The sequence below is a fragment of the Microcaecilia unicolor genome, chromosome 3 (assembly GCF_901765095.1).
Source record: "Microcaecilia unicolor chromosome 3, aMicUni1.1, whole genome shotgun sequence".
Lineage (NCBI taxonomy): Eukaryota > Metazoa > Chordata > Amphibia > Gymnophiona > Siphonopidae > Microcaecilia > Microcaecilia unicolor.
This window is the reverse complement of record NC_044033.1, coordinates 437,126,411-437,143,640: the sequence shown is the minus strand read 5'-3', so window position 1 is coordinate 437,143,640 and position 17,230 is coordinate 437,126,411. Positions and strand designations below refer to the sequence as shown.

General features: G+C 47.4%; 1 protein-coding gene across 2 annotated transcripts in view; it reads right to left on the bottom strand.

The window, feature by feature from the left end:
* Positions 1 to 17,230, bottom strand: part of MBOAT2 (membrane bound O-acyltransferase domain containing 2) — a 343,260-nt gene that overhangs the window by 34,691 nt on the left and 291,339 nt on the right. For both annotated transcript variants that reach the window (XM_030198898.1, XM_030198899.1), the window contains exon 11: positions 16,632 to 16,764. In XM_030198898.1, the coding sequence (XP_030054758.1) occupies positions 16,632 to 16,764 (133 nt within the window). The remainder of the gene's footprint in view (positions 1 to 16,631; positions 16,765 to 17,230) is intronic.

The window sequence follows — 17,230 nt, the reverse complement described above, 5'->3', positions numbered from 1 at the left end:
TATAAAAAAAGGGAACATAATCACTCTTCAGACAGTACACTCTCTAATACCAAACTGTCACTAGAAAGTACTACCGCGCTGTTTGTCAGCAAGATACCCTCAAAGATCTTTCTCAAGACCACATTCATTTTGACCTCTTTTGAACTATTGGATTTTGCACTCCATACCTCTTTTGACCCATTGGATGGTTTTAAACTTCAGATTAAGCTCAGACTCCAGAAGACGGCATTCTTTGCAGAAACACAGTGATGTGTCTAGTCTTTAACCACCAATAAACATTGCTTTTCTGAATCTTTGAAGTATCACTGGTTGTTCTTGGAAAGCCATTGTCAACTTCCCACTGTCTTTGTATTGAACTGTTTCGTGTTTTTCCACAATTTATACTAAAAATCCCATTCCCCAATTACACCCCAAAATAATGTAATTTGTTTTATACCAGTATTTAATTTTGATGAAGTAGAACCTGTGCAGAGTGCCAGATTAAACTGATCATGCAGGTCTTTTTTTGCTGACACTAATATTTTTTAAAGCATTATACTAACTCCAAGAATAAGTCTTGTACAGAAAAGATAACACAAGAAACACTATTCTAAGCACAACACAATATTAAGAAACTATGCAACTACGTTAATAAATATGTTTTAATCATGTTAACATGTTAAAAGTGCAGCCCTAATTTTAAGGGCCTGTTTACTAAGGTACGTTAGCGTTTTTAACACGCTACAGTTAGCGCGTGTGCTGTGTAGGCACCTATAGGGATATCACAGGCGTGTATATGGTTAACGAGCATTAAAGACACTAAAGCACCTATAACATGGCTTAGTAAACAGGGTCCTAAGTAAACTAAAAAACTAAATTCCAGCCTTGTATAATAAAGGATCATTATAACATGAGACAAAGTTAATCCTAACACTGTCTTTATAAGATTATAGAAAAAATGCAGTACAAACCATTTTTAAACCTAAACTTCTGTTCTACTAAATATTGATCTAGTGGTACAGTGGCAACACAGAATAATATCATGTGTTGGGTTGGTAGATAAAAGTAAATACAGTTGTTAAAATAAACAAAATTAGTTACATGTACTTACATGGGGGTTCTCCATGGACAGCAAGATATAAGTCCTCAGGGCATGGTTGATGTCGCCAATGGAACAAATACAGGAAAACTACTCCAACTTAGTATTTATTAGAAAATATTGAGTCACTCTACCATGAGTGCATGCCACTTCTCACCTGCTGATATCACACAAGTCCAACTCAATCTATTTATTCAGCTTAAGTAGAATACAACTCCTTGGGCATGTAGATGACTATGTGAGGTCTTAAGCTGCTGTCCTCACATATCACCTGCAACAGCTAATTAATTTGGTTTTCTCTGAGGATATGCAGGATTACAAGTCCTCACAGTATGCGACTCCCTAACTAGAAGCTACCTTCAACAGTAAAAAGCAGAAAACATTGGTCCCAAAGACTATGCAAGTATCCCAGTGGTGTATGGGAGAAGAAACCATAATCCCCACCAACCAAAGAGAAGGCAAATGTGCAAGAGGTCAAACATCTATATAACCGTACTTAAAAGATCACCTCAATGCCACACCAAAGCTACTCCCAGCACCCCCAGACTACCATTGGGAACTACAGGACTGGTGAATGCCAGATCAGCTGCAAATAAATCCTTGGTGATCCATAATGCCATAAATAAACAGCATCTTGACATCCTAGGAATAAATGAAACCTGGCTAGAGGAAAGTGGGAGTTTACCACTGGCTGACCTAGGCCCAACATCTAACATCAGCCAACCAAGACCGGAAAGACAGGGTGGAGGGGTAGCAGTCTTCATCCGGGACACAATCAAACTGCACAGTATATACATCCAACAGCTGAATGAATCAGAATCTCTTTTAATCCAACTTGAAGAGGAGAAACCAATCCTAGACCTGATTACTCAAGTGACCCTGAATTACCCTAGGCTGGTGATCATGGGAGACTTCAATCTACACATTGAAACCCCAGATTCTACCACAGCTGCCTTTCTGGACACGATGACAGCACTAGGATTTACACAGTTGATCAATTCTCCAACCCACGAAAAGGGTCACTTACTAGACCTGGTGTTCTACAAAGGGGTGGATATCCCAGAATTCTGGGATAACAGTACTGAAATAACACTGCTATCATGGTCAGATTTTTTTCTAATTAAATTCTCCCTAAGTGACCACCTGAAACAAATGGCACCTCCCAGAGTTTGGATGGAGATCAGAGACAAAAAAAAACCTGACCGCTGAGAACTTCCTAGAGGCCTTGCAATATCCACATGTCGATGAAAAGACAACAGTACCAGAACAAGCTGACATCTGGAATACACACTTAGCCAAGACCTTAGGGAAAACAGCACCACTAAAAAAGGTCTTATGCCCCACTCACAAATGCTCACCTTGGTTTTCTCCAGAACTTCGGATCCCTAAAAGCGAAGGATGAAAACTAGAAATGAGATGGCGCAAATCTCGCCTGGATGAAGACGGGCTAAACTGCAGGAAGCACATGGCAAAAACACAGTCAAGCCTTAACAGCAACCAAAAAACAGTATTTCTCTCAATGCATTGCACAGGCTGCCAATTCAACCAACCAGCTGTTCAGTATAGTAAACTGCCTATTGCAACTGCCACAACAGAACCAGCCTGCCCAGTCTAAACTGAACTGCAATGATTTTGCTGCATACTTTGCCAAAGCGAATGCTATATACCTGTAGAAGGTATTCTCCGAGGACAGCAGGCTGATTGTTCTCACTGATGGGTGACGTCCACGGCAGCCCCTCCAATCGGAAACTTCACTAGCAAAGTCCTTTGCTAGCCCTCGCGCGCATGCGCGGCCGTCTTCCCGCCCGAAACCGGCTCGAGCCGGCCAGTCCAGTATGTAGCAAGACAATACACTTCAAGGGAAGACACAACTCCAAAGGGGAGGCGGGCGGGTTTGTGAGAACAATCAGCCTGCTGTCCTCGGAGAATACCTTCTACAGGTATGTAGCATTCGCTTTCTCCGAGGACAAGCAGGCTGCTTGTTCTCACTGATGGGGTATCCCTAGCCCCCAGGCTCACTCAAAACAACAACATTGGTCAATTGGGCCTCGCAACGGCGAGGACATAACTGAGATTGACCTAAAAAATTTACCAACTAACTGAGAGTGTAGCCTGGAACAGAACAAACAGGGCCCTCGGGGGGTGGAGTTGGATCCTAAAGCCCAAACAGGTTCTGAAGAACTGACTGCCCGAACCGACTATCACGTCGGGTATCCTGCTGCAGGCAGTAATGAGATGTGAATGTGTGGACAGATGACCACGTCGCAGCTTTGCAAATTTCCTCCATGGTGGCTGACTTCAAGTGGGCTACCGACGCAGCCATGGCTCTAACATTATGAGCCGTGACATGACCCTCAAGAGCCAGCCCAGCCTGGGCGTAAGTGAAGGAAATGCAATCTGCTAGCCAATTGGATATGGTGCGTTTCCCTACAGCCACTCCCCTCTTGTTGGGATCAAAAGAAACAAACAATTGGGCGGACTGTCTGTGGGGCTGTGTCCGCTCCAGATAGAAGGCCAATGCTCTCTTGCAGTCCAATGTGTGCAGCTGACGTTCAGCAGGGCAGGAATGAGGACGGGGAAAGAATGTTGGCAAGACAATTGACTGGTTCAGATGGAACTCCGACACAACCTTTGGCAGAAACTTAGGGTGAGTGCGGAGGACTACTCTGTTGTGATGAAATTTGGTGTAAGGGGCCTGGGCTACCAGGGCCTGAAGCTCACTGACTCTACGAGCCGAGGTAACTGCCACCAAGAAAATGACCTTCCAGGTCAAGTACTTCGGATGGCAGGAATTCAGTGGCTCGAAAGGAGGTTTCATCAGCTGGGTGAGAACGACATTGAGATCCCATGACACTGTAGGAGGCTTGACAGGGGGCTTTGACAAAAGCAAACCTCTCATGAAGCGAACAACTAAAGGCTGTCCTGAGATCGGCTTACCTTCCACTTGGTAATGGTATGCACTGATTGCACTAAGGTGAACCCTTACGGAGTTGGTCTTCAGACCAGACTCAGACAAGTGCAGAAGGTATTCAAGCAGGGTCTGTGTAGGACAAGAGCGAGGATCTAGGGCCTTGCTGTCACACCAGACGGCAAACCTCCTCCAATTAAAGAAGTAACTTCTCTTAGTGGAGTCTTTCCTGGAAGCAAGCAAGATGCGGGAGACACCCTCTGGCAGACCCAAAGAGGCAAAGTCTACGCCCTCAACATCCAGGCCGTGAGAGCCAGGGACCGGAGGTTGGGATGCAGAAGAGCCCCTTCGTCCTGCGTGATGAGGGTCGGAAAACACTCCAATCTCCACGGTTCTTCGGAGGATAACTCCAGAAGAAGAGGGAACCAGATCTGACGCGGCCAAAAGGGAGCAATCAGAATCATGGTGCCTCGGTCTTGCTTGAGTTTCAACAAAGTCTTCCCCACCAGAGGTATGGGAGGATAAGCATACAGCAGACCTTCCCCCCAATCCAGGAGGAAGGCATCCGACGCCAGTCTGCCGTGGGCCTGAAGCCTGGAACAGAACTGAGGGACCTTGTGGTTCACTTGAGATGCGAAGAGATCCACCAGGGGGGTGCCCCACGCCTGGAAGATCTGCCGCATCATACGGGAATTGAGCGACCACTCGTGAGGTTGCATAATCCTGCTCAACCTGTCGGCCAGACTGTTGTTTACGCCTGCCAGATATGTGGCTTGGAGCACCATGCCTTGACGGCGAGCCCAGAGCCACATGCTGACGGCTTCCTGACACAGGGGGCGAGATCCGGTGCCCCCCTGCTTGTTGACATAGTACATGGCAACCTGATTGTCTGTCTGAATTTGGATAATTTGGTGGGACAGCCGATCTCTGAAAGCCTTCAGAGCGTTCCAGATCGCTCGCAACTCCAGAAGATTGATCTGTAGATCGCTTTCTTGGAGGGACCACCTTCCTTGGGTGTGAAGCCCATCGACATGAGCTCCCCATCCCAGGAGGGACGCATCCGTGGTCAGCACTTTTTGTGGCTGAGGAATTTGGAAGGGACGTCCCAGAGTCAAATTGGAGCAAATCGTCCACCAATACAGGGATTCGAGAAAACTCGTGGACAGGTGGATCACGTCCTCTAGACCCCCAGCGGCCTGATACCACTGGGAGGCTAGGGTCCATTGAGCAGATCTCATGTGAAGGCGGGCCATGGGAGTCACATGAACTGTGGAGGCCATGTGGCCCAGCAATCTCAACATCTGCCGAGCTGTGATCTGCTGGGACGCTCGCACCCGCGAGACGAGGGACAACAAGTTGTTGGCTCTCGCCTCTGGGAGATAGGCGCGAGCCGTCCGAGAATCCAGCAGGGCTCCGATGAATTCGAGTTTCTGCACTGGGAGAAGATGGGACTTTGGGTAATTTATCACAAACCCCAGTAGCTCCAGGAGGCGAATAGTCATCTGCATGGACTGCAGGGCTCCTGCCTCGGATGTGTTCTTCACCAGCCAATCGTCGAGATATGGGAACACGTGCACCCCCAGCCTGCGAAGCGCCGCTGCTACCACAGCTAGGCACTTTGTGAACACCCTGGGCGCAGAGGCGAGCCCAAAGGGTAGCACACAGTACTGGAAGTGGCGTGTGCCCAGCTGAAATCGCAGATACTGTCTGTGAGCTGGCAGTATCGGGATGTGTGTGTAGGCATCCTTCAAGTCCAGAGAGCATAGCCAATCGTTTTGCTGAATCATGGGGAGAAGGGTGCCCAGGGAAAGCATCCTGAACTTTTCTTTTACGAGATATTTGTTCAGGGCCCTTAGGTCTAGGATGGGACGCATCCCCCCTGTTTTCTTTTCCACAAGGAAGTACCTGGAATAGAATCCCAGCCCTTCTTGCCCGGATGGCACGGGCTCGACCGCATTGGCGCTGAGAAGGGCGGAGAGTTCCTCTGCAAGTACCTTCTTGTGCTGGAAGCTGTAAGATTGAGCTCCCGGTGGACAATTTGGAGGTTTTGAGGCCAAATTGAGGGTGTATCCCTGCCGGACTATTTGCAGAACCCACTGATCGGAGGTTATGAGAGGCCACCTTTGGTGAAAAGCTTTCAACCTCCCCCCGACTGGCAGGTCGCCCAGCACGGACACTTGGATGTCGGCTATGCTCTGCTGGAGCCAGTCAAAAGCTCGCCCCTTGCTTTTGCTGGGGAGCCGCGGGGCCTTGCTGAGGCGCACGCTGCTGACGAGAGCGAGCGCGCTGGGGCTTAGCCTGGGCCACAGGCTGTCGGGAAGGAGGATTGTACCTACGCTTGCCAGAAGTATAGGGAACAGCCTTCCTTCCCCCGAAAAATCGTCTACCTGTAGAGGTAGAAGCTGAAGGCTGCCGGCGGGCGAACTTGTCGAATGCGGTGTCCCGCTGGTGGAGAGACTCTACCACCTGTTCGACTTTTTCGCCAAAAATGTTGTCCGCACGGCAAGGCGAGTCCGCAATCCGCTGCTGGAGTCTATTCTCCATGTCGGCGGCACGCAGCCATGAGAGCCTGCGCATCACCACACCTTGAGCAGCGGCCCTGGACGCAACATCAAAAGTGTCATAAACTCCTCTGGCCAGGAATTTTCTGCACGCCTTCAGCTGCCTGACCACCTCCTGAAAAGGCTTGGCTTGCTCGGGGGGAAGAGCATCAACCAAGCCCGCCAACTGCCGCACATTGTTCCGCATGTGGATGCTCGTGTAGAGCTGGTAAGACTGGATCTTGGACACGAGCATAGAGGAATGGTAGGCCTTCCTCCCAAAGGAGTCTAAGGTTCTAGCGTCTTTGCCCGGGGGCGCCGAAGCATGTTCCCTAGAACTCTTAGCCTTCTTTAGGGCCAGATCCACAACTCCAGAATCATGAGGCAACTGCGTGCGCATCAGCTCTGGGTCCCCATGGATCCGGTACTGGGACTCAATCTTCTTGGGGATGTGGGGATTACTTAATGGCTTGGTCCAGTTCGCAAGCAATGTCTTTTTCAGGACATGGTGCAAGGGAACAGTGGACGCTTCCTTAGGTGGAGAAGGATAGTCCAGGAGCTCAAACATTTCAGCCCTGGGCTCGTCCTCCACAACCACCGGGAAGGGGATGGCCGTAGACATCTCCCGGACAAAGGAGGCAAAAGACAGACTCTCGGGAGGAGAAAGCTGTCTCTCAGGAGAGGGAGTGGGATCAGACGGAAGACCCTCAGACTCCTCGTCAGAGAAATATCTGGGATCTTCCTCTTCCTCCCACGAGGCCTCACCCTCGGTGTCAGACACAAGTTCACGGACCTGTGTCTGCAACCTCGCCCTGCTCGACTCTGTGGAGCCACGTCCACGATGGGGGCGTCGAGAGGTAGACTCCCTGGCCCGCATCGGCGAAGCTCCCTCCGCCGACGTAGTCGGGGAGCCTTCCTGGGAGGTGGCCGCGGTCGGCACCGCACGCGGTACCGACGTCGGGGACCTCAACCTGGGCGATGGGCCAGCCGGCGCCACGCTCGACGGTACCGGAGGCGCAAGCACCGCCGGTACCGGAGGGGTAGGGCGCAACAGCTCTCCCAGAATCTCTGGGAGAACGGCCCGGAGGCTCTCGTTTAGAGTGGCTGCGGAGAAAGGCTGAGAGGTCGATGCAGGCGTCGACGTCAGAACCTGTTCCGGGCGTGGAGGCTGTTCCGGGCTGTCCAGAGCGGAGCGCATCGACACCTCCTGAACAGAGGGTGAGCGGTCCTCTCGGTGCCGATGCCTGCTGGGTGCCGAATCCCTCGGCGACCCAGAGCTCTCGGTGCCGACACGGGGAGGAGACCGGTGTCGATGCTTCTTCGATTTCTTCTGAAGCATGTCACCGGAGCTCCCCGGCACCGACGAGGAGGACGTCGAATCCATCCGTCGCTTCCTCGGGGCCGAGACTGAAGAAGGTCGATCTCGGGGGGGCTGTACCGCAGGAGCCCTCGGGGTAGGAGGAGACCCACCCGAGGGCTCACCGCCACCAGCAGGGGAATGGACAGCCCTCACCTGCACTCCACCCGATGCACCACCGTCCGACGACATCAGCAGACGAGGTCCTGGTACCACCGACGTCGATGCAGCTATCCGATGTCTCGGCGCCGATGCAGAGGCCCGATGCCTCGATGCACTCGATGCAGGGGCGGCCGAGGAAGATGGTCTGGACGCTGACGACGTCGATGCACTCGAAGGTCCCGGTGCCGATGCCGACGAAGAGCCCGAGAACAACACGTTCCACTGGGCTAGTCTCGCTACCTGAGTCCGCCTTTGAAGCAGGGAACACAGACTACAGTTCTGAGGGCGGTGCTCGGCCCCCAGACACTGAAGACACGACGAGTGTCGATCAGTGAGCGAGATAACCCGGGCGCACTGGGTGCACTTCTTGAAGCCGCTGGAAGGCTTCGATGTCATGGGCGGAAAAATCACGCCGGCGAAATCAAAAGCCGAAATGGCGAAATTTGGAGCACCAAAATTTAGAGGGAGAAAAAAATCTCGACCGAGGCCGAAAAGAGGCCTACCCCGACGACGAAAGAAAACTTACCGGGGCAAAAAAGCTAGAAGTACGGGGAGGATTTACACGAAACCCGGCGAGGGGTTTCCGGAGCACTTCCCGACTAGGACAAAGCTTTCCCGAAGGAAAAAAACACGTTCAAAACAAATTGGACGCGCGAGGTCGACTTTCCGGGGCTCGACACGGCGAAAACACGACCGTACCGAGTGCGGACAAAAGAAGACTGGCCGGCTCGAGCCGGTTTCGGGCGGGAAGACGGCCGCGCATGCGCGGTGCGTGCGGGCGCGCGAGGGCTAGCAAAGGACTTTGCTAGTGAAGTTTCCGATTGGAGGGGCTGCCGTGGACGTCACCCATCAGTGAGAACAAGCAGCCTGCTTGTCCTCGGAGAACAAAATTAAAAGTCTCTGCCAGGATTTACAGGCAAAGCCCACCCAGTCCCCAACCAGTTAACCAGGGGTGCACAAACTCACCACCTCCTAACAGAGACAGATGGGACACTTTTAACCTAATGACAGAGTTGACAAAATACTAAGAGACCTTCGACCAACCACCTGCTCCCTCAATCCCTGCCCATCAAAGATAGAGCAGCAGGCAAGTGTGGGCCTTATAGAAGGCGCCACAAAAATTGTGAACACCTCTCTTTCTAATGGGCAACTACCAACAGCAGTAAAAAGGGCAGTGGCTCGCCCTCTGCTGAAGAAAAACAACCTTGACCAGGACAAACTTGAAAGTTACAGGCCAGTATCCAACATCCTGTTTCTAGGGAAACTCAAAGAACAAACAGTGTTCAACTTAATGATTGGCTAGAAAAGAGAAACTGGCTAGATCCATGTCAATCTGGATTCAGACTTGGTTATAGAACAGAAATGGTCCTCGTATCCCTGCTAGATGATCTTCACAGAAACCGAGAGAAGGGATTCGCCTCGATGTTAGTGCTGCTAGATTTCTCAGCAGCTTTTGACACTGTGGATTATATCATCTTGCTAGCACGACTGACAGAAACAGGTATCAATGGAACAATACTTGCCTGGTTCAGATCCTATCAGACAGGCAACAATCCATGATGTTTGACAGCAACTCAACACCACCATGGACACTGACCTGCGGGGTACCACAAGGATTGATAATGTCACCTATTCTGTTCAATATCTACCTCAAGCCACTAGCTGAGTTGATTCAGTCAATGGACACTCAGTTCTACATCTACGCGGATGATGTGCAGCTACTCATACCCATTGAACTTGACTTACCAGCAGCCTTGAAAAAACTGATTACCTAACATCAATTCAAGAATGGGCTAAACACAACAAACTCTGCCTGAATCCAAGTAAAACCGAGCTTCTCTGAGTACCTAACACAAATGGATACATACCTGACATCAAAATCCCTTTTGGGAAGTACGAATTCCCCCTCAAATCACAAGTCAGGAACCTTGGATTACAGTTAGATTCAACACTTACTCTGATTCCCCAAATCCAAGCAACCTTCGAGAGCTGCTTCTATTATTTGCGCCAGCTATGCTGCCTCTCTCCTTACATCGAGGAGGTAAATCTTATCCCAGTTGTGCATGCGATGGTAACATCAAGACTGGGTTACTACAATGCACTATATAATGTCCTGATTACAAAGGGCCTGCATCACATCCAGTTGATTCAGAATGCAGCAGCAAGACTCATAGAAGGTTGCAAGCGACGTGACCACATCATACCATTTTTGCAAAAACTTCATAGGCTACCAGTACAATACAGAGCTAAATTTAAAACTCTGATCTTCAAGGCTCTGAAAGGAAATGGCCCTGAATATCTGAAGAATAGGATGATGCTCCACACACCGCCAAGGACACTAAGGTCCTACCAAGGACTTTCACTAACCAAACCCTCTCAAAAAGACATTACACGATGTGATACCCACAAGCGAGCCTTCTCTGGAGTAGCCCCCACACTCTGAAATGCATTGCCTGAAAGGCTCCGCTTAACATAAGACTATCTCAATTTCAGGAAGCAGGGGAAAGCTTGGCTCTTCAACCAGGCCTTTAATGGAAGAAGTAACTAACTTCTTAGTCTCACTCACACACACAAGGAGTGACTCGAGCTGCACATACTGCAGCGGGACATATTTCCACTCCTACCCTAGCTGAGATAATATTTAACACTCTCTCTGACCTCATAAGTACTTAAGTATGGCCATACTGGGAAAGAGCAAAGGTCCATCAAGCTCAGCATCCTGTTTCCAACAGTGGCCAATCCAGGTCACGGATACCTGGCAAGATCCCCCAAAAACTACAAAACATTTTATGCTGCTTATCCCAGAAATAGTGGATTTTCCCTAAGTCCAATTTAATAATGGTCTATGGACTTTTCCTTTAGGAAGCCATCCAAACCCTTTTTAAACGCTGCTAAGCTAACTGCCTTTACCACATTTTCTGGCAACGAATTCCAGAGTTGAATTATACGTTGAGTGAAGAAACATTTTCTCCGATTTGTTTTAAATTTACTACTTTGTAGCTTCATCGCATACCCCCTTAGTCCTAGTATTTTTGTTAAGCATAAATAAATGCTTCACGTCTACCCATTCACTCATTATTTTATAGACCTCTATCATATCTCCCCTCAGTCGTTTTTTTTCTCCAAGCTGAAGAAACCCATCTGCTTTAGCCTTTCCTCATAGGGAAGTCGTTCCATCCCCTTTATCATTTTCGTCGCCCTTCTCTACACCTTTTCCAATTCCACTATATCTTTTTTGAGATGTGGGGACCAGAATTGAACACAATATTCGAGGTGCGGTCGCACCATGGAGCGATACAAAGGCATTATAATGTCCTCATTTTTGTTTTCCATTCCTTTCCTAATAATACCTAACATTCTATTTGCTTTCTTAGCTGCTGCAGCACCTGAGCAGAAGGTGTCAACATATCATCAACAACCACACCTAGATCCCTTTCTTGGTCGGTGACTCTTAACATGGAATCTTGCATTATGTAGCTATAATTCGGGTCCCTCTTTCCCACATGCATCACTTTGTACTTGCTCACATTAAACATCATCTGCCATTTAGACGCCTAGTCTCCCAATCTTGTAAGTCCTCTTCTAATTTTTCACAATCCTCCCGTGATTTAACTACTTTGAATAACTTTGTGTCGTCACCAAATTTAATTATCTCAGTAGTTACTCCCATCTCTAGGTCATTTATAAATATGTTAAAAAGCAGCAGTCCCAGCATAGACCCCACCCTTCTCCGTTGAGAATACTGACCATTTAACCCTACTCTCTATTTTCTATCTTGTAACCAGTTTTTAATCCACAATAGGATGTTGCCTCATATCCCAGGTCTTTCTGATTTCCTCACGTTATAAGGGGCCAACAGTGTGTAAAAAAAACTGTAGCCTTTCTCCCACCTACAGTAGGTTTCTGATATGGATAATGGGGCACTGGTTATGTTCTTGTGGGAGCAGTCACACCACCTTTGGGTTTGGCTATTTTGCTGGTTGGGTTGCCTGGGCCCTCTGCTATCTGGAACAAGAGTGAGATCCCTGTCTTGATTGAGAAGAATGAGGGACGGAGAATACATATGGCTTTGAGATAATAGGACATCCTTTGCTCTGGTACCTCCTAGAAGAGGAGGCCTGGTTGTGAGTGGGTCTGGAGAGAATTAAAGGCATCATTGTGCTGTTTGATAAGTATCAGCTTCCTGTACCTTACCTCTGAAGAGATTCTCTCCATGGCACAGAACATCAGCAAGCTTTTCTTGCACAATATATCTTACATCTGAACTCCGGAGCCAGGTGTGTCTCTGGATGCAATATAAAAGGTCCCTTGGACCATGCATTTTCCACATTCCTTCCTTCTGTCCATTAGTGAATCAAGTTGCTTGGCCTTCTCCCAAGGAACAGTATCTGCAAACTCCCCATTGTTATGCACAATGTTTCATAAGTGACAAGGTAGTAGCCAGGACTTATCACGAGTGGGGAAAAAGCCTACTACACGTCCCAGAAGGCATTGAGAGCACCAGCTCAAAACCCGGAGTGGTGTTGCCTTAATGGAATAGGAGCCTGCACCTCCAAAGACTTCTGGTGGAACGGCCCCTTAGGAATATGGCTCCCCACCAAGGAGAAGGTAGATGGAGGAAAGCTACCCATTTTGATAGCCAGGGGGAGTCCTAGGGACATATGTTAGTTCCCATAGGGAGAAAACCATACTTAAGGCCTCCTCATTGAAGAGGGTGGGGCGTGGCCATTCCCAGTCAGCTGAAAGCATGCTGAGCAATAGGGGGAGAGAAGCCAGCCCATAGAAGGGGAGGGACCCCCCCCCCCCAGAGAATGAAGCCCTCACACAGAGAGAAAGGCCAGCCACGAGTAGATAGGTTACCCAACACAGGTGAGAAGGGACACCAAAGTAAGGAGCTGTGCCAGGAGAATCTGAAAAGGAATGTGGTTCGAGTACATGGAACCAGCAGAGGCTGGTAAGCTGGAGTGAAGAGGAAACTCCCCTTTTTATACTAACCCTGAAAGGCACTGAGATACGCCCCTAAATATTATTGGGTTGTTTTGGGGTGGCAGCGCTTAAGGCTAGCCACACATTGTACTATTTTTCTCCTGTGGTGGCTGTGGGTGGAACACTTCAAGGGAGGTGGATGCCCCAGCTCTGGTGACAGAGATAGAAAAGCCCTAGAGCTGGATGTTTTTCTTTTGCTAATTTTTGCTTGCAAAGAGTGGAAATATAGGGTGGGGACTTTAACAGTGCTAAGGCATGTTTGTGCTAAATGCTGTTGGACTGCATAAACCCTTAAGAAGCCATGTGGGAGACTTTTTATGACCCGAGTACTTCCGGATGATTCTGCTCCAGAAAGCTGTGCCTATTTTTTTTTTGAACATTAATGCACTACTGGGGCAGTAAGAAGCCATAGGACTGTTGGTGTAAGGTAGAGCTGGGGAAGGGGCCCATGTGGGCGAATTGTTGGAAGCCCCGGGAAGAATGTGTTTTACTATGGGACATTGCAAAAAAATTTATGTTGAACATTGAGAAAAGTGACTTCTTCATACTTGTGCTGGGGTAGATTAGGTGGAGCGGGCCCATAACAGCCCAAGAGGAGGAGGTATGAAGCTATGCAGAAAGTGAGAAAAGCATTCTGAAAAAACTTTTGGGAGAAGGTTCCCAATATCCAAGCTTCTCTCCCTTGGGCACCAAAAAGTGAGCTTTGCAACTTTTGAGAGTGGATATGACTACCATGGAATGGTAAGAAAGCTGTTGCTTCTTGAATCTGGGAGCCTTTTGGACTCTACACAGAGCCAACCTTCTTATTTGTAGGCACTACGGGGGAGGGGGTGTATTCCTACAATCTCATCTGTATGTCTTTGAGAATTCTGTGAACAGGGACTGTTACATCTTTGGGATGGGGGAAAGAAGAAGGCTGAGGAACTGTAAAACGCTCAACATTTCTGCCCTGGGTTCTTCCTCTGTCTCTAACTTAAATGAATGACTTCAATCATTTCCCCCACAACATCAGTGACTTAGAGCTCCTTTGGAGGAGACTGTCTTCTCTCATGAGGAGAAGACCAATTTGATTGCAATCCAGTTGAATCCGCTTCCAAGAATGTATCTGGCTCACAATCGGAATCCCAGAATGCTCAAAAAAATATTCCCAAGGAAAAGTTTACATCTTTGTCCATCTTGATCTACTGGTATACATGTCAGGCCTTAGATATGCACTAGAGACTGACAATGAAGAAAGCAGATATTGACACCAAGGTCTTCTGAGATCTCAATGTTGACATCTCCTCTGCAGCAATGCATGAGTCTCGACAAATGGCTAGATCTCTCTCTCTCTGCATCAACATCAATGATATCAAAGTTGCAACGCTGTTTCAAGCAAAGTAGTGCTCCACTTGCTCATTAAATCTCCTCATGAGCTGGTCCTCAAAGGCTGCCATCAATAAATGCATGGGGAATGCAGTAGGAGTGGCCACTTCATTCTAAATCACCTGTGGAGTGTCAGATGCCAGGTCTCAGGTCCTTGAAGGCTGTTGCACCTTTGATACCTAGTAGGATGAGCAGTACTCACGTTGAGGCTGGTAACACTGGTGACCTTGGTACTCCTCTTCTTAGGGTGGCATTTGTAGATCTCTATTGATGCTCAATGTCAAGAGTGAATGATATACTCTTGATGTCAACGCATCCCCAGTATCTAATTCAGTTCTGGAACCCAAACAGACCTATGCTTCTGTTGCTGAAGTTGATGGACCAGACCTGTCACTGCCACAGATTTGTTTTTGCTGTTTCTCAGAATCACAAAAACCTTTCTTGGACATCTGTGAATACAGTTTACAGTGAAAAAGATCATGGTTTGGCATAATGTATTGCAGACATCAATTATGTGTAACCATGATAGAGATGGTCCCATTGTACTACACACATTTCTTAAAACTGCTAGGGGGGGGGGGGGGTTGTGACACATCATCTGATTTTGTTTTCATATTATTCCAAATTACTTGATTTTGTCAAAAACATCCTGACTAGGAGAAGGAAGACATCGATGGAGGCCTACACTGGTCTGAATGCAAATAAAAAAGAAAGGAAACTTAAAAACTGCCAAAAATCTAAGACATTACTTAGAAAAAAAGGTCTGCATAAAAGTGACAGTACCACTCGAAAAAAAATTACAAAAAAGGTAGAGCCAAAATGTAAACCTTGAGGAGTTCCACTGACAGATATCTCATCGGCTCCGTGGAAAGACAGGCTGGGCTGGTCCTGTGCAACAGCAGCAAGCAGGAAATGGTGTACATGCATGATGGAGCACTTCAAAAGCTTCTAGTAAATACTAAACTGGAGTTGTCTTGCACAGGGTCTAAGTGGCAACATCACTTGTGCTGTGAGAACCTGCTATCTTGCTTATCTTTTGAGACTATTATATTTATCTCTTCATACCTAAAAACACAAGGTAGGAAGTATGTGTACCTTTTTCTGTTCCTGCCTTTAAAAACAGAGCTCTTCTCTCAGTGTAAGTGATATAGCTGTGAAGTAGTTATTAGAATATGAGGAATGATGCTGCGATAGGCTTGATTCCCAGTTCATGCCTTTTATACCCCTCCCCCTCAAATCATTGTGCAATGGTGACATTCAGTGACTGGAATTAGAGCCTTAATAAACTGCAGGGTTCTGAGAGAAACCCTGGTGGCAAGGCTCCAGGCTGGGGACTGTCACTGCAATGACTAGACCAGTGGTTCCCAAACCTGGTCCTGGAGACACATCAGCCAGTCAAGTTTTCAGGATACCCACAATGAATATTCATGAGAGAGATTTGCATGTACTACCTCCATTGCTTGCAAATCTCTCTCATAAATATTCATTGTGGGTATCCTGAAAACCTGACTGGCTGGGGTGCCTCCAGGACCAAGTTTGGGAACCACTGGACTAGAAAAAATTGAGGAGGGGAGATAAAATGAGGGAAAAATCCCCAGGTAATTGTGAAGGAAGGCTCATAATGCCAGATCCCAACCCTGGCTCTGACTGAGCTAGAAGTATAAAAGGAGAAGGAGAAAACTCCCAGGTTAGAAGAAAGGATTAGGAGCCATGCCAGGGAGATGATGCATTCATGTATTTGAAGCAAGACAACAGTCAAACATTTTTAATAGTGGTAAGAGAAGACCAGTAGTCAGACAGACTAAAGAGTTTCTCCCAACCTGTCTCTATGGGAAAAGCCTGGGTATATTTGGCCCATCACTATTTAGCTTGTCAAAAAAAAAAAAAAAGAAAAAAAAAAGATGTGGTAAACAAGGAGGAAGATTTAAGTAAATATAAAACAGCTACCACCTAATTATGGATTAAGCATTAAGACACATGCTATCTTAAGGCCATGAAAATAGAACTAAAGCAAAACACAATAGTTATACATCTACTTGACTAGTTTAATCATATGCTTATATAAAAAGGTTTCTAAACTTTACACAGCTCTCTATAAAGAAGCCCTTCTCCCCTAACTCTTACAATCCTAAAATAATTCAGGAACAAGCGTTCTTTATTAGATGTTTCAGAAGATAATATACTGCATTTTAATGTCCAACCTATCAACATGCCAGCAAACTCCCAAGTACTCACATTCCGAGCTGCCAGAGTCATCAATATCCCTGTCAAAAATGTTAAATAATATCCTGGGTATACTCCATGCCAAATGGCAGACAGCAAGAAGGTTTGGACGGTGGGGCTGAAGGAAGCTCGCTCATAACAGACTCTGAGAATACAAAAGAATTATACAATTAAAAAAACAAAACAAAAGACATATCCAGAACAATGTGAGAGCCTGATGCCACAAATGTGAACTTCTGCAGGATCCATAATTTGCACCTGTCTCTCTTGTACACGCATACCATCACAAAAGGTACTGCTTGCACCAATATTACTAAAGCTTCCACTAAGTTTGTTTACGAGTTTGTTTTACGTTTGTTTTTTTTAATATAGACAACCTGAAATAGCAATGCTGCATTTCTATGCCAACTATGAACTGCAAAAATTGTTTCACATAGGATAACTTAATGGCTCAGTACAGCAGTGGTCAGTACCAAGCAGAAGATCAGGCTTTGATATGGAGCATTGACTCTTGTGCCTAGGGATCATCTAGAAATGCCACAGGAGCAATAGAATCCTAGTCAACACAGAGTGCAAGTGTTGCACTCTGTGTTGACTAGGATTCTATTGCT